General features: G+C 43.3%; 2 protein-coding genes across 7 annotated transcripts in view; both read left to right on the forward strand.

Moving 5' to 3' along the window:
• Positions 1–17,254, forward strand: part of zbtb7b (zinc finger and BTB domain containing 7B) — a 26,392-nt gene extending 9,138 nt beyond the window's left edge. For 3 of the 4 annotated variants that reach the window (XM_076280087.1, XM_076280090.1, XM_076280088.1), the window contains 2 exons: positions 12,424–13,466; positions 13,677–17,254. In XM_076280087.1, the coding sequence (XP_076136202.1) occupies positions 12,430–13,466; positions 13,677–14,319 (1,680 nt within the window). In that variant the 5' untranslated portion in view covers positions 12,424–12,429 and the 3' untranslated portion in view covers positions 14,320–17,254. Of the gene's footprint in view, positions 1–7,810; positions 8,069–12,423; positions 13,467–13,676 lie in introns of those variants that run through there. The other variant, XM_076280086.1, reaches the window with a different exon arrangement.
• A 260-nt stretch (positions 17,255–17,514) lies between these two features.
• Positions 17,515–26,087, forward strand: LOC143118322 (NADH dehydrogenase [ubiquinone] flavoprotein 1, mitochondrial-like). 3 transcript variants are annotated; one of them, XR_012986110.1, is made up of 11 exons: positions 17,515–17,570; positions 18,469–18,582; positions 18,691–18,773; positions 19,511–19,681; positions 20,680–20,863; positions 21,039–21,228; positions 21,865–22,077; positions 22,807–22,973; positions 24,307–24,388; positions 24,927–25,198; positions 25,831–26,087. XR_012986110.1 is itself a non-coding variant. In XM_076279398.1 (11 exons), the coding sequence occupies exons 2-11, from the start codon at positions 18,475–18,477 to the stop codon at positions 25,927–25,929; spliced, it is 1,443 nt and encodes a 480-aa protein (XP_076135513.1). In that variant the 5' UTR covers positions 17,515–17,570; positions 18,469–18,474; the 3' UTR covers positions 25,930–26,087. The 3 variants fall into 3 exon arrangements, 1 of the variants encoding a protein (XP_076135513.1); XR_012986109.1 differs by having other exon boundaries at positions 24,927–25,752; positions 25,831–25,913; XM_076279398.1 differs by having other exon boundaries at positions 24,927–25,072.
• Positions 26,088–26,348: the final 261 nt, after the last annotated feature.

Here is a 26,348-nt window from a genome sequence, read left to right on the forward strand (position 1 = left end):
ATGAACACATGAAGATATTAAGGATAAAAAAGTGTGGTTGCAGTTTTTGGTCATTTTCAAAGGTCTAAAATAGCTAGTCGGAACATGAACGGCTAAGTGGGAATAGCTCAATGTATTTAGTGAACCAAATGCCAATATTGTACATTCATTGATAAATACACATAGTTAATTACATTGTTATTTCTGAGTTATATTATCTATGGTACAACATGGGCACTTTGTACACTAAATGACCATACAATGAGCTACCTCCACATAGATTTTCAAGTTCCGTTAGCTCTGCCACATACCATTTTAGACCTTTGAAAATGACTGAAAAACTAAACCTTCCCTTGTTTTATCCTCAATATATTCATGTCCATAATTTACGGATGCATCAATTATTGACACAACATTGATAAAATGCTGTATTTAAAGGAAAAAGTAATGATTGACAGCAAATGAGTACAAAAAGCAAGTTTATAATAACCTCAATGTCACTCTTTTTGCATTTTTTTTCTAAATCTAGGGCCAGATAGGAAATCAATGAGCATGCCCTACAAACCGTTAGTAGTTCATTCATACTGAGGATATGTTTGTCTTTCATTCTACAAAGTACTTTTGAAGATGATAATGCCCAAACATGGCTTCCCAGATTTTCTTTAAAACTGAAATCATATCAAGGATTGACCAAATTTGAACAGACATTTTTCACAGACCTTGGTTTTTGGACCCGTTCAATATATAGACAAGGTTTGAACAGAATCTGAGATGATGCAACAACAACTTTATCTGATTTAATTAGGAATGACCCCTAGAAAAAGACAAAGCAGTAAGGCACATGGGGATCTCACAACGGTGGGGATCTCCTAAAGATTGAGATAGGGATATTCCTAAAGAGTGTGGTGGCGATATTCCTAAAGATTGAGATAAGGATATTCCTAAAGAGTGAGGTGGCAATATTCCTAAAGAGTGAGGTGGAGATAGTATTGAGTATGCACATGCGAGGATATGTGTGTGAGTGTGCACGCTAGTATGTTAAACTTTATATTGATGATTGTGAGTGTATGTCTGTACATGTTGATGTGTTAGACTCAAAAGTTCCCCTCCACATATATGTATGGTAGTATTTATGCGTTTTATGTAGCTTAAAGTGTATGTGTCATGAATAGGAATGTATAGCTATCCAATCAGGCACTGTGTGTGTGTGTGTGTGTGTGTGTGTGTGTGTGTGTGTGCGTGCGAATGCTCGTGTGTGTGTGTGTGTGTGTGTGTGTGTGTGTGTGTGTGTGTGTGTGTGTGTGTGTGTGTGTGTGTGCACATCAAGCCTTACAGAAGCAGGAGGGCTATGGGCACATCCAAACAGACACACTAATAGTGAGATGTGTTGGAGCTCTGGATTCCTAACTCTGTGAGGTTGCAAACGCAGCTGCCCTACTTTCAGTGCAGGCCCAGTTCATGAGCAGCAGCCCCAAACTCTCTCACTCTCACTCTCTTTCTCTCTCACTCTCTCACACACACACACACACACACACACACACACTACACTACACTTCTGTGGAACTCTCATTTGATGGGCATCTTAATGGCAACTCGGTCAGGCTGTCCTGACCCGGACACTGTGTGAAGGGAGAGGGAGGTGACCGTGTGTGTGTGTGTCCCTGTGTCCCTGTGTGTGTGTGTGTGTGTGTGTGTGTGTGTGTGTGTGTGTGTATGCATGGGTGCATAGATATATTCAGTCCGTCATCTGAAAACCGCATTGAATACAGACTTGCGTTTCTTTCTTGCACTCCAGAACTAGCTGAATAAATGCAAAGTTGTGGTCTACCATAGTGTGAAGTCTCAAGTGTAGTTTTTAGTGTGTTAGACCTTTTGTCCTAATGAATGTTACTGGTAGGTTACTGTCTGCTCGGAACAAGAATATAAAATACAAGAAACTCACAAAATGCACATGATACATGGGTCTTACTTTGGATCGTACCCTATCTGAAAACTGTGTTCGCTACAATTGTGTGCAATTGTTGGTTGGTTAGGGTTAGTGGTTAGGTTTGGGAACAGTAGGAAAAGCCTTGAATTTGAACTGCAGAAAAGCCTCTCTTATTCCCAGTGGGATTTGGATTTGTCTGTCCAAAGATCCTATTCTTCAGAACCAGAGTGAGGTCAGACTCACACTCCCTTTGTGGCTCATGAGTCTGTCCTAAAGGTGTGGGCCATTTTGAATGATCTGAAAATAGAATTTTATGAATGATCCAGCTACTGCAGGAATGTCTTAAAATAACACTGCAAAAAAAGAAAGAAAAACGTATGTTGTGTGTATTTTTAATCATCTTAAAATCTATTTGAAGTCTTTGGTAATGTGAGGAAAAGAGAAACACACTCTGTCCTAACGTTCTGTGTTCTGTGCCAGGCCATCCGCAAAAATGTCAAACAAAAATCTTTCACAGCATGACACTGCCAGCTAAGACACGCATCGGCATGTTGACAAGCTTTCGTCAGTACTGACTAGGGTGGTGTTTGTGGCGTTTGCAACATTTTTGGCTTTTATGTGGATATGGAGATCTCTCTCGAGGATTGATTGAGCTGGTGATATCCTGAAAGAAAGATGACCATCTCTAAACTGTCGTTTCGAACAGTGAGATGGCCATGTCTCACTAGTCTCTTGACTGAATGACAGTGGGTAATCATTGTGCTGAGTGCAATAGGGTTCAGATGTGAATAAGTGTATGTCTTGTGAATGAAGTATATGTTAGTTGATATGATCCTGAACAGGAATGTTCATGAGTATGATAGGAACATTGCTATTTAACCAAACCATCTGTAAAGTCTAGGTGGACTATCCAAATGAAGTGATATCAATTGACGTATAAAGCCAAATGCTTTTGGAACACAAGTCTCTAGCGGAGAAGATACTAGACAGGAAGTGAGTTAGACGTCCTAGGTATCTCCATGTAACAGACTACTTAAAGAAACAGCCAGGATTCATTCTGAGTCGTTTTAGAGAACAGGAACTTTTTTCTGTGCCACACTGGCCTTGAATGATGCCCTGACATGAGCAATCCCTGACAGCGCGCCCCAGTTCATGCCTCTGGCTCAAGTTTTTTTTTATTTATAATTTCTGCACCTCTTGATTTGTTTATTTTCTGGGGTAACTATGTATTTAGTAGCAAAATGGAGGTGGTAGTGTGTAGCTGGTGTAATCCATGATTTGTGTCTGTTTTGTAATTTTTTAAATATAGAATTCAAATGGCAATTCAAATTCAAGGACCTTTCTCCCTGTCTCTCTCTCACTCACACGCTCTCTCTCTCACTCACACGCTCTCTCACTCTCTCTCTCACTCTTTCTCTCTCTCTCTCACTCTCTCTCTCTCACTCTTTCTTTTCCTCTCTCTCTCACTCTTTCTCTCCCTCTCTCTCTCTCGCTCTCTCTTCCCCCCTTCCTCTGCACGTCTATCTCAGGAATAAATGCAAATTCACACTCTTTCAGATAGGATATCAGTTCTGGAGAATTGTATATCTAACGGCACTTTTCAGGGATGTGTGTGTGTGTGTGTGTGTGTGTGTGTGTGTGTTTTGCATGGGTTTATTTGTCCAAGACTATAAGTATAGAAATATCTCCTCGAGTCCAGTGTGCCCCCTTGAAATAACTACAAGCAAGAATTTAGCAACCCAGTTTCAATACATACAGTACTTGCACATGTGTGGATCTGTAGTGTTAAAGGCTGCTTATTTTCTAGCATTTAGACAGACTTTTCTGTCTCTAAATACGCATTGCATCTGTAGGTTTGTCATACGTCATGTGTCGTATTGTCATGTGTTGTATTGTATGTGTGTGGGCGTGTGAGTGTGTAGGGTGTGAGCCCCTCTTCCCTAGACCACTTTAACCACCTCCCAACAAACCTGCACTTTCAAAAACACTCGCACACACACACACACTCACACACACACACAGACCTTGTGTGCATTAGACAGAGCAAGTATTCGTGAAAGACAACAATGAAAGTGAGAGAAACGCATGAACAACAAATGGTATGCAATTGCTTTCTTTGTCAAGACTTACATCTTTATGTGTGTGTGTGTGTGTGTGTGCGTGTGTGTGCGAGTGTGCGTGTGTGTGTGTGTGTGTGTGTGTGTGTGTGTGTGTGTGTGTGTGTGTGTGTGTGTGTGCGCGTGTACGTGTGTGTGTGTGTGTGTGTGTGTGTGCAAATTTATGGACTCAGAAAAGAGCATTGGTTCTATTATAACCATGTCATACAAGGTTTTTGCATCACAGCCATGACAGTGTGTGTGTGTGTGTGTGTGTGTGTGTGTGTGTTTTGTGTTTGTGTTTCTAGTGTTGTGTATCAGTTTTTGCCTTTGAGGCCTCTTCTATCATGTGACTGGTGACTTTTAAGTGTGTATGTGTGTGTTTCTTAGAAAGATGAAGATCACTTAAAATGTAATATAATATCTATGTTCTGTGGAGCCATTAACGTTATGCTTTGTACAGTAGAGCAAAGCTTTAGAAAGAAACTATTATGAGATGAGTCTATTGGGTTCCAGTCAGGATGTGTGCTTTTGGTTTTGTTGATTCATTTAGGAGTTAATTTCTTAAGAAATCATTAATTATAATTAATTAAAATTATTCAAATAATAGTTATGCTGGAGGGTTGAAATAATGTTAACAATTAACAATAAACAATAATAGTATATAATAGTATAATAATTTGTTTAACAACTTTAAAAATGCACATTGCATATCTGTCTGTTATGTAAATTAATGTTGTAAAAAGAATTACAATTAGTTTTCTGAATGTTTTTACTCTTCTTGTGGAGAGTCTTTGGGAGACTTTCTTTATGAGAAAAGTGATTGTCATGTGTCTTAGTAGATTTTTCTATGCAGAGCCACCGTGACATTAAGACCTTCAGAATCATAGCATACTCAGACACACACACACACACACACACACACACACACACACACACTGTGACATTGAGACAGTCTGAATCAGAGCATATTGACACACACACTTACAATTTACTCCCCTTTTCATTTGAACTCAATTTAAAAGTGACTGTTGCATATCTGAGTGTTATTCACGGAGGTAGAACTCATCACAGATCATGCCGTAAAAACACACACATACAGAACACATTTGTTAAGCAAACACACACACACACACACACACACACACACACACAAGCATGCAAGTTTCCTTCGCTGCTTTCTCTCTCGTGCCCAGATAATATTTTCCCCCTTGTGTCTGTGTGTCTGTCTATTGGCTGCACTCGTATGCACAAGGCCGTCACTGGAAAATGGCCCCAAACTCAATGGAAAACTATTAAAAAACGCCTCCGAACCTGACACGACACAACAGTGGTCGGCCACAGTTTAGTATGGAGAGTCAGAGATACCTTATGAACTTCTGAATAACAAACCAGTGCATAATGAACAAACGCAAATGTACGTATGTGTGGTAAGGAGATGAGGAGAAGCTTTGGATTTTAAAGGATTGAGAGAGGACGGGAGGAATGAGGAGAGAGAAGGAGGGAGAAGAAGGGGCCAAAAGAAAGGGAGAGAGGGATGAGGAAACCATATTGACGGAGGGGAAGAAGAGAAGTGAGTTGTCACTAGTGGTGTGGGAGTTGAGAATCCGTTTTGAGGCAGAGAAAGAGGCTGGTTACTAAGAACAATAAATGTGTTGCACACATTTAGAAAGAGGTTTCTTCTAGAGAGACAAAAGTGGTGCAGTAGGTTTCCCCTTTCAGAGGGAAAGAAATAGATAATTTTGTTTTGTTTTTTCTAAGCCTTGGGACGGTGCCTTGTATGTCATAGCTTGTGCCATTTTAAACGCTCAACAACATATTCGTTCTGTCTCACTATGTAATGTTTTCCTAATGCCTGTGATTGTGTTTTAATTTCACTGTCTACAATTCAACCCCCCAACCCACATTCCCCCCTCCACCCCCACCCCGGCTGCTGACGTTTTTTTTATTTATTTTTTTACGTTTTACCAGATTTGTGCGTGTGTGAGTGTGTGTGACATGGTGACCAACTGTCTGCTTCTATTTTTCGCTTTGAAAGCAGTTTGAGACACCCTTATGCAATATTTAGCGAGACAGAGAAGGGACACTGAAGAGCAGAAACACAGTGACTAATAGAGATCGAGAAAGAGCTGATCCAGAGAGAGAAAGAGAAAAGAGAAAGAGAAGTGGGGTGTGGGGGAGTAATGTATGTGTGTGTGGGTGCTTCTCATCACTGCAAGACCACTTACTGTCATTAGAATTAGTCTTACTGTTTCGGCTGGAGGCATAGCAGCTGTCTGGCGTTAACCGCATGTGTGAAGCCCCGACAACCCCACCGACTGAAAGGTCCTCGCTACCATCAGCTTCTGGGAGATGCGACAAAAAGCATGTGTGTGTTTTGTGTTTCTGTCTCTCTCTCTCTCTCTCTTTCTCTCGGTGTGTGTGTGTGTGTGTGTGTGTGTGTGTGTGTGTGTGTCATGGTGTGAAACAGAGCCGTTAGTAAGAATCCCTTCCTTTTTCCTAAAGGTTGCACACACGTAGACACACACGTGTACACACACACACACACACAGGAAGTTACTTTATAAAAATATATATGAAGAGTAACTGTGTGCATATATATATACAAACACATGCTCCTAGCACCTCACACATGCGTTCTGTGTTCAGCGCCTCACACATGCGTTCTGTGTTCAGCGCCTCACACATGCGTTCTGTGTTCAGCGCCTCACACATGCGTTCTGTGTTCAGCGCCTCACACATGCGTTCTGTGTTCAGCGCCTGTGCTCCTGCTGCTCCTGCTGCTCCTGCTGCTCCGTGGACCCTGGGCACTCTGTGTCCAGTCAGCCTAGAGTGTCCTGAGATGCAGGAACCTGGCTCCTGCTCTGTGACCACTACGTGCAACTTTCACTTTATTTTTTTCCGTTCTCAGTTTTGTCGCTTTGTTTTCCTCCAAAGCTCCAAAGCTCTTGGGTGTAAGATGATTGTGTGGTGTAGGCCTGCATTCTCCCCATGCAGCCTCTGTTCCTGTTATGTGTCTTACTCTTCTTCTTCTTCTTCTTCTTCTTCTTCTTCTTCTTCTTCTTCTTACTGTTCTTCTTTCTTTTCTTCCTCTACTCCACTGCAGGGGTAGACATGTTGTTGACCACTTCTGCACAGTCTGCACACTTCCTTCTCTCCCTCCTTCCTCCCCTACCTTATACTGTTGTTTGCTCTCTCTCTCTCTCTCTCTCTCTCTCTCTCTCTCTCTCTCTCTCTCTCTCTCTCTCTCTCTAGGAGAGATGGGCCGTAGGTGTATATTGAAATGTGTAGGCTTTTTTTTTTACTTCTTCAGGCTATTGGATCTCAGAAACCTGTTGCAGTCGATTGCATGTAGATTGCACTGAGACAACGAAAGATTGTTTTGAAGCATTTAAAAATGAGATATTTTTACTGTGCTACACACATCTGATCATCCATATCCATACCATAGGCATTACACCTCTCACAAAGAATATTGCAAAATCCTAAACTCATGTTTTATCAGTGTAGTGAAGTTTTAGATGTCTTGTTAGTTTGTATTGCCGCGTTTGTCCGTTGGCTAAAAAGGTCTCAATGAGCAGGAAAATTGTTTGTCGGAAACTTGCAATCGTTTCGGAAGCCGCTGATACGCTTTGGAGAGGGGGCGCGTAGGCGCGTTGAAGGGGGGAAGGTTAAAACGCAATCGTCGCTCTCCCTTCCTCTACAAACACCTTTTCACGAAACAGGAAGGTACCAGCACAGAGATAGAAAGAGAGACAAAAGATAGGTATCGCCCCCCTCCCCACCCCCACCCCCACCTTAATGAAGAGCGAGCCCCAAAAGGTCTACCTGGCGTAGAGGAGGTTTGAGAGAGTTGATCGTGAGTGTAGGTAAATGCCAGCAGCTTTTCCGTAAACGACAGAACAAGTGAACGAGTGAGCCAGACTGAAAACAGGTAGATTGAGGAGAAGAAAGAAGAGAGCGAGTGAGAGGGGCGAGCGAACGAGTGCAGAACACGGATGCCATGACACACACGCTACCTCGGCTCCAGACGAGCACCCAGCACTCTGCCATGAGGCACAGAACGGTAGGCACATGGAGACACACACACACACACACACACAAGCACACACAAACAAACAGACACGTATATTCACACACACAAACTCAGACACAACACAAACAAAAACACATACACAGACACTCTCTCTCTCACACACACACACACACAAACATACACACACACACAAATACACACATAAAAATATACACACACACACACACTCACACAAACGAACTCAGACACACACAAACACACGCACACAGTGTAAGTCGTTTAAAATCACAGTCCGCATGTGTTTACAGTTAAGAACAATCACTCTGAGTAGTGGTGGAGATGGGTAAGTTTAGTCTTTGAAGCCTTTCTTGCGTTGGTGTGACAATGGTGGTAGGTGGATTGTGTGTGTGTTTGTCTGTTGATGTATGTGTTTTGATGTGGCAAACATTTGGAGTTTGCGTTTACGCTACTATTTGATTTTCTAACTAATAGACAGCGCTGTCAAACTCCACTAGTAGGCCAAACAAAAATGCCATCTGTTCTAAATCCTGCTCCTCGAGTTTTTATATATGTGTGTGTGTGTGTGTGTGTTTTGGAGCAGGTTATTCAGGTGAACAAATTATGTGTTGAGCAGAGCCCGCTGGGTGCCGCCTAGGGAACATATTATGGGCTGTTGGGAGACCCGCTGGTTGTTATGTTGAGGGGAGAGGTACCTGGTTGTTGGTGGAAAATTCCGGAGGCACAGGTTTTTGTGCTTATGTGTGTGTGAGGTTTGTGCAACAGGTGAGGTTTGGCAAGGAAGAAGAATTAAGAGAGGGAGTAACTGAAATACTTTTAAGTGGTCATGAAAAGGCAGATTCTCTTTGTCTCTCACACACACACACACACACACACACACACACACACACACACACACACACGCACACAAACACACTCATAGGTAAATTCTGCAGTTTTTCCCTGTGTGCCGGCTGTGTAGTAGAGTCGTCGTCGGGTGTGGAGGCACGTCAGAGGAAGTGAGCGGGTGGGTTCCAGCGAAGATGGAAAACTGTCTCCGGGCTCCACCTTTGCCAGCGTAGTGTCATTGTGTTAAAAACACACACACGCACACACAAACACACACACACACAAACACACACACGTCAGCTTCCACACATACACAAGCATGCCTGCAAATATGCACAAAGAGGCATTCACGCTAATACTGCTCTTGTACACACAGATAGATAGATAGATACTTTATTGCATTCAAGCTTGCGTGAATACGCATGTACACACACACACACACACACACATGGCCACACATGTAGCATCTCACTGGTGTACCTGGAAAGTGATAACGCCAACAGCACCTGTGACTGAGGCCCCTGGCAGCTCTCTATTTTTACAGCCAGCGCAGCACCAGATAAAACTCTAATGCCCTCCTTCCCTCCCCCTCTCTTCCTCTGTTCCCCTCTATCATTACATCACACCGCAACACCTCTTCACCTCTCTCTCTTACTCTCCCTCCCATTCTTTCTTTCTTTCTTTCTTTCTTTCTTTCTTTCCATCTCTTGCACAATTTACCCAATGTTGCTTTTCCTCTCATTTTACCTCTCTGCATCTCTTTCTCCCTCCCTCTGTCTTTTTGTCTTCCTCTCTTTCCTGTCCCCTCATTCTCACATGATACTCCCTCTCTCTCCCTCTCTTTCTATCTCTTTCTATTTCTCTATCTCTTTCCATCTCTCTCTATCTCTCTCTATCTCTCTCTATCTCTCTCGTCTGATCCCTTGATCCTGTCTCCTCTGCCAGATTCAGTGCAAGCAGATGACCCTGATCTAGTAATCTGACAGGGGTAGAGGTGCATGTGGGGGTGGGGTGGGGGGGGTGGAGAAAGGTTTGGGAGGGGGGAGGCTCAGGCCCTGATAATCCCCAGTTTAGCGGACCATGCCACACGTGAACAGTAGACCAGTGGCATGCCAGCCTTACCTGAGACCTGAGATTCCAGCACAGCTGTGTCCATCCAGGTCCTGGAGACGCACACAGGGGTGGAGTGTGTGTGTGTGTTGGGGGGGGGTGACTGGACCATGCGACACCCCTGCACACTCTACTACCTAGGAGTTTATTCTAAACACAATTGCATTTTAAATAACTTTTTCTTTTTGTTTTTTTTTTGTTTTGCATTTAGAAATGGTCAAAACATATGATTTTTTCTTTTTTTTGAGACAAAATGTCAGAATATTTTTGATGTGTTGTTAATTGTCGTTTGTGATAAAAAACCTTTTTTTTAACACATCTTGTGTGTTAAAAAAAGTTATATTCGAAACTTTTGACTGAATTTTGACTGAATTTTAATGGAGGTCTGTAGGTCAGATCTGAGTATATACCACTCACTCGCCCGTATCGCCTATCGATATCTTTTTAACCTTAGTTCTGAAATCGAAGTTATTGTTGAGCGACGGTGTCCAATTTCTCCGTAATTTTGCACTTTAACCGCCATACACCTCATCTCACACCTTACCCAAGCCACGCGCTTTCTTTTCTTATTGGTTGTTTTCATCTTTTTTATGCCGTATTTAGTCTTCCACCTCATTCATTCACACTGCTGAACTTTTTCAATGACTGAAGAGTTCCTTCTGCAAGTGTACATGAATGCAAAGTGGTGTGCCAGTCCTGATATGGAAAAATAATTCTGCATTCTTATTTTAATGACAAGATCATATTCCACAAGCGCTGTTTGTTGAGAGAAAAAGTAGCGTCATGGATTCCATTTCACTTCGTAAACAGAGCGGCACAGTTAAAATTTTCCAAATCATTTTGTTGATATTGGTATACCTTTACCCAGAGGTGGACGAAGTACACAATTCCTTTACCTAAGTGAAAGTATAGATACACCATGTCAAATATTACTCCAATACAAGTAAAAGTTGCTAAGTCAGATTTTTACTTAAGTTGAAGTACAGAAGTACTTGCTTTTAAAAATACTAAGTATTCAGAAGTACAAGTATTTTTCCTTTTTAATGTATTGTAATGTAATGTTTATTTGGTCATTAATATGGTATACATCCTTTGGTTGGTCATACGACTTGAAGAGTTCCTTACATCTGACAAAAACATTTGACCTATTTTCATAACTTTGCAACTGTTCAAATGGATGCAATAATATTATTGAAATCATTATTCATTCTCTGTTCACAAATCTAAAAACATGTTCACTGCCATATACAAAACTAGAAAACTCAATTATGAGTAGATTATTTATCGCTTAATAATGTAGGGTAAATATCTAGTTATATTACATTACATTACATTACATTACATTACATTTGGCTGACGCATTTTTAACCAAAGCGACTAACAACATGGTAAACAGTTTAAGTTTTAGAGCAATTCTCAACAATATTAGGACAATTTAAAAAACAAGTACAGTAAGAATAAGTGCATCAGTGAGTGCTGTTTTTAACAGTTACGTGTCCGTTTAAGACGGCTGGTGAGTGCTAGGATCAGCAAGACTTGTTGTAAGTGTTGCTATATATATATTGTTATATGGTGAATGTCAGGTGATTGTCTAACTTCATTCCAATTTCGCAATGATCTTGGAGGATAGCCTGGTTAACACCATACCACTTCTCAAATCTCAATTGCTAACAGGTTCATCTGGGTTTTCCCAGGCTACATGGAGGATGTTCTGATGAAGAATCTGTTGTCACCATCATTACCAAAGCCAATTCAGCCAAGTTCAAATTGAACTATTGAAAAAATTGACTTCAAGATGGTCTATCTCATTATTGCATTTAAATAATCAAATGTGGTTAAAAGTAACGAGTACTTCATGCTCATATTTCAAATGTAGTGGAGTCAAAAGTACAGTTTCAAATGTAGTGGAGTAAAAGTCACAAGTTTCCAAAAATATTAATACTCAAGTAAAGTACAGATACTTAAAAATCATACTTAAGTACAGTAATCAAGTAAATGTACTTAGTTACTGTCCACCTATGCCTTTACCTGTGTGGTGTGTCGTATAATCTGTCTATTGATGTCTAAGTTTAGTTTTCATTCAGAAATCGTTTGATGTCTATCGAGCTGTGGTTTTGGTGTGCTCATTTTTTTTACATCAAAAGTTTTTGTTGTGTTTACCGACTCATTTTTGATGTCTTTGATTAATACATTACATTAAAGCACAAAGGAACCTTTAAAACAATAAGTATAGAGGATATTGCAATCATATGAATATATTTTCAGTTATTAGAAGTTTAATTTTAGAGTTAACATTTGTTTACATAATGTTGGTTGTAAACTAATTGAATGCTGCATTATGCACAGTTAGTAAAAAAAAAAATAAGTAGATCATTGAAAGTAGAAAAATATGTCTAAAAGTCCCTGTTTTTGTTCCCCCTTTCCTGTAGGTGGCGATGTCTCCAGGAGAGGACGGCCTGATTGGGATCCCCTTCCCGGAGCACAGCAGCGAGCTCCTGAACCGGCTGAATGCCCAGCGACGAGCAGGGCTCCTGTGTGACCTCACGCTGACCTCGCGTGGCTCGCGCTACCCCACCCACCGCTCCGTCATGGCCGCCGTCAGCCTCTACTTCCGCCGGCTGTTTGGCGCGGACGAGGCCGAGGACGGGGGCTGCGAGGGGTCAGGCGCGGGAGTGGGCACCAGCTGCAGCGTGTGCCAGCTGGACTGCGTGGCGCCGGACGCCCTGGACGCCCTGTTGGAGTTCGCCTACACCGCCACGCTGACCATCCGCAGCTCGGGCATGCGCGAGGTGCTAAAGGGCGCCCAGCTGCTGGGCATCCAGTGTGTGGCCGACGCCTGCCGCGACATCCTGGGCGAGGCCGCCGACGAGGCCGAGCCGGAGGCCGCCGCCGTGGCCACGGAGGAGAGGGGGGCGGCCGCGCACAGAGTGTCCCGCCGGAAGCGGGACCGGCGGCATGTGCCCAAAGCCGCGTCCCCCGCCCGCTCCCTGTGGCAGCAGCAGCAGCAGCGTGTCCAGGAGCCGCCCCCCACCCTGGTGACGGGTCTCTCCCGGCCCAGCCACGGGCTCCCGCTCACCCCCACACCTGGCCGGGACGAGCATAATCTGCACCCCCCGCACCCCGCCGGCTACAACGGCGACGCCCAGGGCAGCCAGCTGCGGGCGCTGGTCAACGGGGGGGCGCACTGGCACCAGGAGGGCACGCCGATGCCCCCTGCCGCTGACGACGCCGTCTCGGAGAAAGAGAGAAGGCTGGAAGTGGGAGTGATCGCTCAGGCACCCATCACTGAGAGGGCAGCCACGGCCGGAGGGGCTGGGGCGCCCAGCGGGAGGAAGAGGAAGTCTCAGACCCCCCAGCAGTGCCCGGTGTGCCAGAAGATCATCCACGGCGCGGGCAAACTGCCCCGGCACATGAGAACACACACCGGCGAGAAGCCCTTCCAGTGCACAGCCTGTGGAGTGCGCTTCACCAGGTGTGTGTGTGTGTGAGAGTGTGTGTCTATGCGTGTGTGTGTGTGTGTGTGTGTGTGTGTGTGTGTGTGTGTGTGTGTGTGTGTGTGTGTGTGTCCAATATGTGTGAAAATCTCTCTCCTACTGTGCGGTGTGATTAGCAAGAGCGCAGGCGACGGCCCTATTTATGATAATCACTGGCTAATACTCGTCTGTACTGTCCTGTCCTTTAGGAATGACAAGCTGAAGATTCACATGCGTAAGCACACAGGCGAGCGGCCCTACCCCTGTCCCAAGTGTAATGCCCGCTTCCTGCACTCCTACGACCTCAAGAACCACCTCTCCCTGCACAGCGGCGCACGCCCCTTTGAGTGCCCACAGTGCCACAAGGCCTTCGCCCGCGAGGACCACCTGCAACGCCACCGCAAGGGCCACAGCTGCTTGGAGCTGCGCACGCGACGCCCACGTCGGGCATCCGGCCTGGCAGCGCCAGGTGGTGAGGGTACCTCGGACGGAGGAGGAGGAGGAGGAGGAGGAGCCGGGGGTGTCCAGCAGGGGCATCTGGAATCCCCGCTCACGCTGCAAGCTCACCCACGCTCGTCCCCGGGCCTGGCACGCTCGTTGGCGTACCCCGACAGCGCGCAGCATCTGCCCCTGCAGGCGCTGCCTCTGCTCGGGCACAGGATGGCCGGCTTTGCCGCCCTGTGGCCAGGGATGGGGGGTCTGCGGGAGGAAGGAGTCGGGGGGTCACCGTCACCCTCGCCTCATCACAGCAGGCCCCCACTGCAAGGATGGGATGGAGTGGAGGACGAGGAGGATGAGGAAGAAGAGGAGGGAGAGGACGAAGGAGAAGAAGAGGGGGATGAGGAAGAGTGAAGAAGGAGGGCACTGATCATGTGTGGTGGCTAGAAGCAAAGTGTGTGTGTGTGTGTGTGTGTGTGTGTGTGTGTGTGTGTGTGTGTGTGTGTGTGTGTGTGTGTGTGTGTGTGTGCATGGGAATCCATGCTGCTCTTTGCCCTCTTTATGGTACTGTTCTTCCATCAAGCTTGCCTCGACTCAGGCAAACTGACCTGTGAGATGAATGACTTAAATGCGCTTAAAGTACATGTGGAAAAAAACGGGTCTTTCTGATCATTAATGTTTATTTCTGGATCTTGGATGCTTTTTTTTTGTTTCTTGAGCTTGTTTTCTGTTTTACGTTAGCTGGTTGGTTTTCTTTAAATGTTTCATTTGATCTTTCTCTGTCAGAATTATTTTTGTTAATATATGCTTGAGGCATGGGGTAAGAATGATTTTCTTTTACTATGCAATCATGTACAGGAGCAATAGAGGAAACTATAAAGAGGGACTCACTTAAAGTAATGGCCTTTTGTAATGTTGAGTGAAAGCGGACAGGATTATGCCAGGGCGTAACCCATGTGTTGGCTGCCACCTGCTGGTGGAGTGGTGGTACTTGGAGTTCCACAGGATAGAAGGTCACTCATAACAAGGTGTACCTACAAGTATGTGACATCTTCTGCTTCTGCTAACAGTGGGAATAACTCTAGAGTTTATATTATCCACCTCATATTAGTCTTTCTGTAGGCTAACCTGCGTTGTAGCCATGTACCAAAGATAACAGTTAAGTAGAGGTTTATTTATCAAGAAGAATATATGCAAATGAATTCTTTAAAGATCAAATCTGATCACGTCTATCAGAAGTCACCACATTCAGTCACCTGACACTCCAGATCTGTCTCTGCGTTCCCTGGCTCTCAAGGGATATGATGGTTGTGTGTGTATCATAAAGCAGGTTTTTAATACAGACCAGAGTCTATTTCTGAGGCTTATGTATGTGTGACCAAAACATTTTTCTGGGTGGGATGTCTGAGAAACATCACCGATGTTGTGTTTACGTTTTCTGTTGACAAAGGTTTGTTTTGAGCGGTGTTCATCTAATGATGGTCTTCCAAAAGCACTCCATCTTTTGTTTTTGCTTTTGTTATTACAAAAAAGAAGGGAGTGAAAAAAACAAGGAACGAAAAAGACAAATAATTACGTGAGTCCCCCTCTGCGTAAGCTATTTATTTATTTATTGTCTGGTATTTATTGTGGCTTTTCCACTTGAAATTTAGAGTTTCATTAGCGTATGGTATCTCAGCACACCCTCCACCTTTAGGCCTTTCCCCATCTCCACTGCACAGACCCTGTGGCACGTGCCTAGTAGCCCTTTTGAATCCAGTCTTAAGTTGATCTTGTTGAAGTGCTGTTGCAAGCAGTGGCCACAATGGCCCCTGCGTATGTACTGAGGGACGATGGGTGCCCTGCTAGCCATATTTAACCCCTTTTTGCAGTTTTTTGCACATCGAACCCTTGTGATATATACTGCATTCCACCTTCAGGCCGCAGCTGATGCTTAAGTGGATGTAGCCCAACTCCACTCAGTCAGCTGACTGCTGCTGCTTGGCCCCCAACCCTTCAAGGGGAAAAAGAGAAGAATCAAAAGATGGTGAAAGAAATGGGACATGGGTTTCGAGAGAACAACAGTTTGCCTTTTTGAATAACACAAGAGTGGACATATAGTGTTGAATGGATTATTATTTTAAGAATATAAGATATATATTTATATATATACATATATATAAAAACATATATGCCTCATGAGTCCAGCTTTTGAAAATGAATGAAGATGTTGTGTTCCTCCCTTGCATATAGATTCTGGCACTGCCCTAATGCAGTTTTTGTTTGTTTTAGTGTGTTTGTTTATATGGTATAATCTCTCGAGTGAAAGCCTTTACTATGACTGTTAACTTCAGGTGTCTCTCTCTGGCCCCAAATTATCTTGAAAGTAACCTTGATTGATTAGTGACATACACATTATTCTGAGTGTGCTGGGTTTCACACATTGAGCTGTGGAAGAAATGACATACTTACGTACATACGTACATACATACGTTTGTTACTTTTGCTTTGTTTGTTAAAGATGAAAGGGCCTTAGTTTGTTCTGCTGGCAGGGACGCTTCCACAGCAGACTAGGTGAGCTCTGGACCAGAGGCAAGGGCCTGCTCTGACCTCGCCTCCCCCACTGAGAGGGACTCTCTGATGTTCGAGTTTATTTGCACTAAAACGAGAGCTTTATGTCGTGGACTCATGTCCCCTCAGACACCCATTACATGGCTTTACAATATCGGTTATGATTGTAAGAGAAGCAGAGTTCATCTAACTGTAATGATCTAGAGGAATATCCATTGTAGTTGTATAGTAGGTTAGTCCACTTTAAAGAAATTTATGGTTGCTATGTTTAAAAGGGTCAAGCTGCCTTGTTTTTTTTTGTTTTTTTTGCAAATTTACTCAGGAAATCTTGAGCAATGCACTAAGTGATTATGCAACATTGATGAGAGTATGTAAATAAGTAAGAACACAGCCTAAACACCCTTCATTGTGAAATCAGGTAGGCTACTATGCTTCTGGATTGTTTTGAATTAGCATGTTATATTTCATTTCAAGGTAATGAAGATGTAATATGCAATTAGAACCTGTAGGCTATCATGTTTTAGACATTGGAGCCTAAATCATCATGAAGGGTGTTCGGAGACTATTTTACTATGTGCGTGAGAGGACGTGTGATCTAACAATGCCAGCTGTGAAAAAGTAGGTGCTGTCTAGAATTTGCTTTGCTTGGGTATGCGGATTGGGGTTCAGATTTTGGAGGAACCCTCCTATCAGGGATATTCTGTTTTAGTGGATTCTCTCTCTCAGTGATACATATTTTCCCCTCAGCATTTATTTCTCATGTTGTAAAGAAATGAATAAATAAAAAAATATATATTGATTTCTTACTGTGTGATTTTATGCCTGTATTATTGCCTGTATGCTACACCTGAATTATAGGCTACAAATTCTATCCTATAAATTAAATAAAAAAAAATGAGTTTTCCTGCTGTCTAATAAACATCGTAAAATAAAACTGACATTGAATTTATTGTTAGGATTCATAACATGTAGACTAGGCTATGTGAATCGATAGCCAAGCTTACCAGACCGCTCCTTTAATTCTCCGGGACACCTGCGTGGGTATTAACGTGGGACGTCCGAAAGCCGGATAGAACACAAATAGATCTTCGGCGAAGTACAGCCTACATCCTGTGGTGAGTAACGAAGTGAAATTAGATTTGCTAGGTATAAGATGATTTTGCAGGTAACGTTAGCTGATAAAACTCACTGTGTTTATTCAATTCTATTCGAAACTATGTCGCAGTTAAACATCATAAAAGAGCACTAATGGTTTGTTAAGTCCCAAGTCTGTGTGTGCGCCAGAAGGTGAATGGGGATTAAAGGCAGGTTTAACAGTGGGGCATTCAAGTTGTGTCTCAAGTTCTAACGAGCTAGCTCGCATTAGCTCGCGCCCTGATGCCATGGACAGTTGTGTCATCCTGGGTTTCATCAAGTTTCATTTGGACTGTATCCTGCTAACTCTGTCCTAAAAGTTATTTTATTGACCTTCCTTTACTGTATTATAATATACACTGTAACTTAGAACATAAAGTGTTTCATGAGTGGTTAACGTACTATTTAAAGAGCAGGTAACGTTAAGGTAAATGGTGTTAAGTGGCTAGCTAACTAGCTTGTATTTAAAAAGAATATCCTAATTCTTTTGGGGGAATTACATGAAGTTGATGTGACGGATTGCCCTTAATCTACATAGTCTACTTATGCAAACTAATGGGTTAAAATAAGAGGTCTAATTAATAGGCCACAAGCAGAAGTGATTTATGAGTTGGCAGGTGGTGCTAACGTATGGTTCCAGGTCGTTGTAGAAGGGTAATAATAAAACAAACTACATTTCATGTTAACGCTAACGTCACTACGACATCATTACGTGTTCCATAAAGAAACATCATGTATTCAACACCGACTAGTATTGTTACCTCGCTAAATATTTTACATCAAGCTTTGTAACTGCCACTGAATGCGGAGTAATATTTCGCTGGTTCTCTTGTGAGTCACGGTGCCTGTTTCTTGTGCCTCCTCTCGTTTCCACCGCAGGACAGGATGCTGTGCTTTCGCAGAGCGATAAGTGCAGGGGCACACTCAGTGGCAATAACCTCTCGCAGCCCTGCAGCCCTCACATTCCGCTACAGCACCGTTGCCAAGCCTCAGGTAATGTTAGCCCAAATGACAGCACCATCAGACCTGGCTTTTGAAAGATTGATGTTTGATGTTTGCAATTGGGCAGTTTGTTTAATTGTGTTTGTGTGACTCCCTCAGGAGAAACAAAAAAAGACCAAATTTGGTCCCTTGAGTGACCAAGACAGGATATTTACCAACTTGTATGGACGTCATGACTGGAGGTATGACCCAACACATTTACATGTACATGTTCTGTCTTACCCAGAGAGAGAGAGAGAGATGCTCTGACACATGCAACATATGCCTAAAACATGTCAAAATCTGTTGACTATACTCTTTTGTCAAGCTTAATGAACAATAGCATTTGTTGGAAGTGTCACGTGAACACTTATAACTTCCAACTAGACAATGAAGATGCTCTTTACTCATTGACTGAACTGTTGCAAGTAAGACAAGTACTACCCTTAGACAGCTGTCTGGTCTGTTCTGCCCATGTCTTTCTGTCCGATTTGCACCACACATGTGTACACATTTTAAACCACGTGTTTAAATTACGCATAATTGTTTGCTAGCTGTATAAGTTGTTCAACATCAGTCTGATAGGATAACATGGCTGACATCAGTCAATATAAAGCCCAGAAAGACTCTGTAGCTCGACAACTCTTGTTTTATCAACATTCATTGTGGCAAAGATATAACTGAAATAAGGTGGCCACCATTACAGAGATAAAAGGAACATCATTTACAAGATAAGGCTGTCCCTTTTCACATTTAAGCCAGAGTAGTAGAAGGTGTGAAGAATTTTCTACTGCTTTGAGTAAGCCTAGCTCCCTTTACCTGTATAAAAAAAAATTGAAAAAATTAGTTACATTTTTGCAGAATACAGTAGATTGATTGGTCTGCGTGAATTGGGCTGGAATTAAGTCCACACTGACCTCCACTGCACTTCCTTTCCCAGATTAAAGGGGGCGCTGAGCCGGGGTGACTGGTATAAGACGAAGGAGATCCTGCTGAAGGGGCACGAGTGGATCCTGAACGAGGTGAAGGTGTCGGGGCTAAGGGGGCGGGGGGGCGCAGGCTTCCCCACCGGAATGAAGTGGAGCTTCATGAACAAACCCAGCGATGGCAGGTCAGTGGCCTAAAGACACACACCGACGGCTTTTACAGAGAAATGCTGCTATTTAACTTAATATTCACTTCTGGTGCATATTTACATCTTTTATGGTAATACAAAACAGCATAGTGCTGTTGAGTCTTATTTTATGTGAATAGAGTATATGATGTACGCACACTCTTCAGTCTTTCCCATACTGGACATAATTCAGTAAAATCTACAATAGCCGAGTTATACACTGTGTTAGAACACAGATTACATTACATTATTTACATTTATTCATTTAGCAGACACCTTTATCCAAAGCGACTTAGTTAATTATACTACAAGAGCCATTCTCCCCAGAGCAACTCGGGGTTAAGTGCCTTGCTCAAGAGTACAAAGGTGGAAGCTGGGAACCCACTTACTGTATGGGTCAGAACAAATAGCTGTACAGAATCAGGGTTCACGTCTGGTCATTTCATTGAAGCATTTTCTTTTTGACTGAGGAATGTTGTCTAACTTGAGTACTATTTTTTAACATAAATATGCATAAATGTATTGGATGGTGGTATAAATATTCCAGCTGTGCGGTAATTTTATTACCAGGAATTCAGGTATTCAGGTATCGTTAAGGGTTACAGTTAGTCACCACAACATTAGTACCACACTAATACCACCAAAATCGTCAAGTTCTTGTTTAGGCAAGCTACACCACTGTGACCCATTAGACCTGGCTGCCATTCCCTATTTTCCTGCCAAATCCCACTCGTGAGAGCTGACCTGGCAGCTTTAATGAGCAACTGTGATTAAACAGCCTTTTACTTATAATTGCTGGTAGATTGTTTGAATTGAATTGTTGTTGGATTGATTTCTTTGTAAAACCAGAAAATCTTCTTTCTTTCTTTCTTTCTTTCTTTCTTTATTTCTTTCTTTCTTTCTTTCTTTCTTTCTGTCTTTTCTTCCCTACCTTGTCTTGCCTCCTTCCTACCTTTCCTACTTTCCTGGCCCCCACACCATCTCTTCTCCCCCAGACCAAAGTACCTGGTGGTGAATGCGGATGAGGGGGAGCCAGGCACCTGTAAGGACCGCGAGATCATGCGCCACGACCCCCATAAGCTGGTGGAAGGCTGTCTGGTGGCGGGCAAAGCTATGGGCGCACGCGCCGCCTACATCTACATCCGCGGCGAGTTCTACAATGAGTCCTCCAACCTACAGGTGCTGCACTTCTCAAAAACAGATTCACTAGCTATGAATATGCTATACCATCAAAGACCTTCAATGCCTTCTTTCACGATGCAGAATAAAAACTCAAGAGTGAAAATCTGTCAATATTACTGAAGAATGGGTGATGAGAAATGTCATGAGAAACACTTCTACTCCTTGCCTGCAGGTGGCGATACAGGAGGCCTACAAGGCAGGCCTGATCGGAAAGAATGCCTGTGGCTCAGGGTACGACTTTGACGTGTTTGTGATGCGGGGGGCCGGAGCATACATCTGCGGGGAGGAGACGGCTCTCATCGAGTCCATAGAGGGCAAACAGGGGAAGCCTCGTCTCAAGCCACCATTCCCCGCAGATATAGGTCAGCAAGGCCCTGCACATCTCACTCCTGCACAGCGTCCTGCACAGCGTCTGGAGAATTTACTGCAGCTGCAGTGCTGTGACCACAGAGAGTAGAAAGTAGGATGATTTATAGATATAATAGAGATCAGCCTTAAGCGCCATACTTAATTGTTTGCTTATATCCTGGCCTCATGCTTCATGTGATGCTTTTTAGGGTGGATACCATTCAGTCATACAATCATAATGAATTACAGTTCCTCCATACCGTTTTGTTGATCTATTTCTGTGGATACAACAACAGCTATGGTCTTACTCAATCGCATTCTTCCGTGAACTACTATTTACAGTGTTTCCCATACATTGACTTATTTGTGGCGGCCCACCACAATATCAACATTGACCACCACACAATGATTTTCCAGGTTGTACAACATTGTGCTTAAATCTGGTTAGCATCATAACCACGCTGCACTAATTTGCTAAAAACTGTTGCATTCAAGTTAATTCTGCAAACCTACCACCGCAAATAGAATTCAATTCTGTGGGAAACACTGTATTTACATTATTTGCATGTCAAAATGTTCTGTGTGGCCTGTGAACGAGTTACATTTGCCATGAAATCTGAGAACTGCAACAGCTCTGTTTGGGATTCTAGGGGTGTTTGGATGCCCAACGACGGTCGCCAATGTGGAAACGGTTGCCGTGGCACCTGCCATCTGTCGCCGAGGCGGCACGTGGTTTGCTAGCTTTGGGAGAGAGAGGAATTCTGGGACCAAGCTCTTCAATATCTCAGGTCATGTGAACACACCATGCACTGTGGAGGAGGAAATGTCCATTTCCCTTAAAGAACTCATCGAGAAGCATGCAGGTGTGTGTCAGTTGTATGGGTGTGTGTCAGTTGTATGGGTGTGTGTATTTGGTAGTACATGCTGTATGTGCCTTATCTTTACATTGAATGACAGTACCTGCAATGACAGTAATTGATATGATTATGATTGTTTATTTTCTTAGGCTATTAATCATTGATATTGCATTGACATTATTGTTTATTGTTGCTATTTTCCTTAAAGGGACACCAGGCAACGTTTTCGTGTTAATTACTTATCTTCGTATGTCGGTATATGGTTAAATGACTCATTACAGGGCGAATGAAGACTCTCTCGCCCGCCCCTACTGCCTGTAGGAAGAATATCCCGCTTGCAAGTTCAGTGTATCGTACCCGGCGACCGAAGCAGTTTCAGTTTCCATCCTGCATCCACAGCACAGAGGGAGGCTAACGAAACGCTAGCGATTGTTGCAAACGTGTGTATAATGGCAGAGTCGGCGAAGAAGCAGTGAAAACCCTTGACGGAAGATGCAAAGAACAGGAAAAGAGCTTCAGACCGAGCGAGGGGGAGTTTCGTAGAGAAAAAGCATCAGGCTTGCCTGGTGTCCCTTTAATGTAGTCTAACCAACACTTTAAAAGTGTTTTACTATTGTACTGTTTTTATTTGTAATTGGACAAAAGCGTCTGCTGAATCATATAACCATAACCATGATGATGATGATGATGATGATGATGATGCTGATGCCCTTGCCGTGCTCTGTGATTGGCCAGGTGGCGTGAGAGGTGGATGGGACAACCTGCTGGGTGTGATCCCAGGAGGTTCCTCGACTCCCATAATTCCCCGCTCTGTGTGTGACGACGTCCTGATGGACTTTGATGACCTTGTACGCGCAGAGACTGCTCTGGGGACTGCTGCTGTCATCGTCATGGACAAATCTGTGAGCTCCTCAAGGCCCACTCCGTGCCAGTAAACACAAGGATGGGAGCAGACTTCACTCAATCACTTTACGATTTTCGGAGTTATATATATATAAAAAGAACACATTTTGCATACAGTATATTTGCAAAAAGATTGAGTAAAGCCACCTCCTTGCCAGTGCCAGTTCTATGGCAAGACATGCTATCTTTTATTATCTTGTTATGGTGTGAACATTTACTGACATTCATATAGATGGGGCCCAAAGACAAAAGCGACATTGTAGACATGTGTGTTAAAAATACTACCGGTACATAAGAAATATGCTATCCCATACATCATACCTGCCAACACTCCCATTTTTCCCGGGTTTCTCCCGTATTTCAAGGTCATCTCCCGGCATCCTCCCGTTTTGTCATTTCTCCCGGAAAACTCCCGTAATTTGCATGACATTTAAACTTAAAGGAACCGTATGTACAAATTGTATTTCAATTAATCATAAAATTGCCCTGATATGTCACTAGACATTACAAAATCATGTTCATTTCAAATACTTATATCACTGACAACAGTAGTCTGGCCAGGATATTGTCATTTAAAAAGTGAAGTTGCAGTCCTCAACTGATGTTGATGTTGTCATGTTGTGTTTTGGCCTAATGCGCCACCCTCCACCTATCTACTAATCACAAAGTCAGTAGTGTTTCGTCATCCGGTTGCCAACTCTGCCAGTCAGAGGGGAGGGGAAGGGGATACACCGCTCCACAGTAATTTGAAAGTGATTGTAGTACCTGTTTTGGCCACAATCTTACATACGGTTCCTTTAATTTTAAAATGACTGATCCATTAATTTGTTCTGTTAGTTTGACATTTCCCAGGTTGCCAGATTGTGTATGAAATACACCCTACACATATACAATCACTTACTTTCAATTGAAACCTTTCTGTCATAAAACCTGGCAACCCAAAACCCAAATAAGAAAGCGGGTGTACACTGCGCAGCCACGGAGTCTCACAAGCAACCGGTCTAATTGAATAGCCTTCTTCACAACTAGCTGTTGTCAAATTGTTAGGGAAGACATTTTGTAATTAACACATCACATAAACTGTTATTGAGTGTTGTTGATACACAATAGAAAACTTGTGTCCTCGGAACATACTCTGACAGCAGCTTTGGAGTTTTTGAGGTGGTGGATACATAACTCGCATGCGTATCTGTTTCGGTAAGGTTAAAGCAACGACCGAAATGCAGTGTTGCAAAGAACACTGATTCTGTGCATTTTGGGTGTTTTGTGTTGTTTTACTAATTCAAACCACAGAAGCATTCTCAGTCTGAACTGTATTTCCTGCTTTCCCAGACTGATGTCATCAGGGCCATTGCCCGATTGGTTGAGTTCTACAAGCATGAAAGCTGTGGCCAGTGCACCCCCTGCAGGGAAGGTAAGGAACTGTAACTCAAATAAGCACTGTTTTGGCAAGATCTTGGGATCTCATCTATTTTAGGAGTGCATTCTGAAATTCTGGTTAATGTTTGGCTGAATTGATTTCTCAGATCCTATTCACAATTACCTAGTGGGATATTGGCAAATTTATCTATATATGAAAATTATGTGTAGGAACATTTCAGTTTCTGCCCTTACTAAAGATGTCACGAGAACTGATACTTCGGTACCAAGTTGATACTAAAAACATGGCGGTACTTGCTTTTTCTAAGGTACCGAAGTATTGTAAGAACCAGGAATTCTTCTGGACCTCACGGAGGCACACACACGCACACACACTCACTCCTGTCTCGTTCATGTCCACTGTTACGCTTATTTCAGTCTTGCTCTGCGGTGCTGATTATAAACACATACAATACACAGTGCTAAACAGCAATACTGCTTGCTACAGTCAGATGAACCTGAGTGCTTTACACACACACACACACAGCTTCTTCTCTCTGCTCCACTTGTCATGTTGTATGTGTCCCCATCAGGTGTGGACTGGATGAACGTGATGATGTGGCGCTTTGTGAAAGGCGACGCTCGTAACTCTGAGATCGACATGATCTATGAACTCAGCAAGCAGATCGAGGGCCACACCATCTGCGCCCTGGGAGATGGGGCCGCCTGGCCCGTGCAGGTGAGCTGGGAGATGGGGCCGCCTGGCCCGTGCAGGTGAGATGGGGCCGCCTGGCCCGTGCAGGTGAGCTGGGGCCGCCTGGCCCGTGCAGGTGAGCTGGGAGATGGGGCCGCCTGGCCCGTGCAGGTGAGATGGGGGCGCCTGGCCCGTGCAGGTGAGCTGGGAGATGGGGGCGCCTGGCCCGTGCAGGTGAGGTAAGGAGGACAGTAGGCAGGTAAACCTGTCCAGAGATGGGTGGTTGCCTGGGCAGTACAGGCGAGGGCAGGGAGACATTGACATAATCACCACAATGGGCCAGTCTCATGCTCTTTTCAGTGGCACTAAGTATATGAAGACAAAAGGCCTGTTTCTCCAGTAGAGCGAGACTTTTTTGGTTGCTTTACAGCATTATGACCAATGCATGGTGTGTTCATAGAAGTAGAGATATTATTTACTATTTAATAATAATATAGTATTATTTAAATTATTTAATTAAATGATACAACATGCAGTCCATGACTAACCTGACGGTTCTCTAGTTGTGTGTTCAAGAATAAATCAAGACATCCCAATCCCAATAAGCAATCCCAGCCAATCAACATATGCACAGCAAGAAGGCCTGTCATTTCACTGACTGTTGAACTCAAATATCAAAAACCTTTTGTGAAACTGAAACCAGATTGCTAGCTGCATCTTTAATGGTAAGAGTTCAGAGTGCCTTTACAATTTATTATGTGATTTCCACGCATTAATATTGCCTTCCTGTCACCATCCTGCAGGGGCTGGTTAGACACTTCAGGCCTGTCATGGAAGACCGCATCTCTAAGTTCAAGCAGACGCACCCGTCAGAGGCCGAGAAGAGAAGAGAGGTCATCTGATGTTACTGTTTCAGTAATCTCACTTTCCACTCAGTAATCACACATTTCCATGTTTCTGCACAAATATTACACTACTCATTTACATGATTTATTTCTGCATACCATTCCATGCTCAGCCTTGTTATATTTTGAAAACTAGCACTGTGACCAATAAAACACTGTGAAACTAAGAACTTGACTATTACATTCATTTTGACTGAATATAAATTAATACATAATGATATTCTGAAGTAATTTGATCATTTTATGAGACTTTATGAAAAAAACGAATGCATGCCCATGCAAAGGTATAGGTTTGTCTGGTGGTGCAGGAGTAATGTAGATATTGGAGGCAAATTTGGGCAATGTTGTCCCATCATTTGTAATGGCTGGCCTGCATATACATATAAAATATCTTATATGATATTAAGGTCTAAAAT

The sequence above is a fragment of the Alosa pseudoharengus genome, unplaced genomic scaffold, assembly GCF_046254945.1.
Source record: "Alosa pseudoharengus isolate Yale_2024_CS ecotype anadromous, Long Island Sound unplaced genomic scaffold, YU_APseudo_1.1 YU_APseudo_1.1_scf_12, whole genome shotgun sequence".
In the NCBI taxonomy this organism is placed as follows: domain Eukaryota; kingdom Metazoa; phylum Chordata; class Actinopteri; order Clupeiformes; family Clupeidae; genus Alosa; species Alosa pseudoharengus.

Bases quoted from the DNA above. Each gene is read 5' to 3' on its own strand.
- LOC143118322 (XM_076279398.1), top strand. From the start codon at position 18,475: ATGCTGTGCTTTCGCAGAGCGATAAGTGCAGGGGCACACTCAGTGGCA. The intron at 24,389-24,926 runs GTAAGGAACTGT...TGTCCCCATCAG, and splicing joins GTGCACCCCCTGCAGGGAAG to GTGTGGACTGGATGAACGTG. The intron at 25,073-25,830 runs GTGAGCTGGGAG...ACCATCCTGCAG, and splicing joins GGGCCGCCTGGCCCGTGCAG to GGGCTGGTTAGACACTTCAG.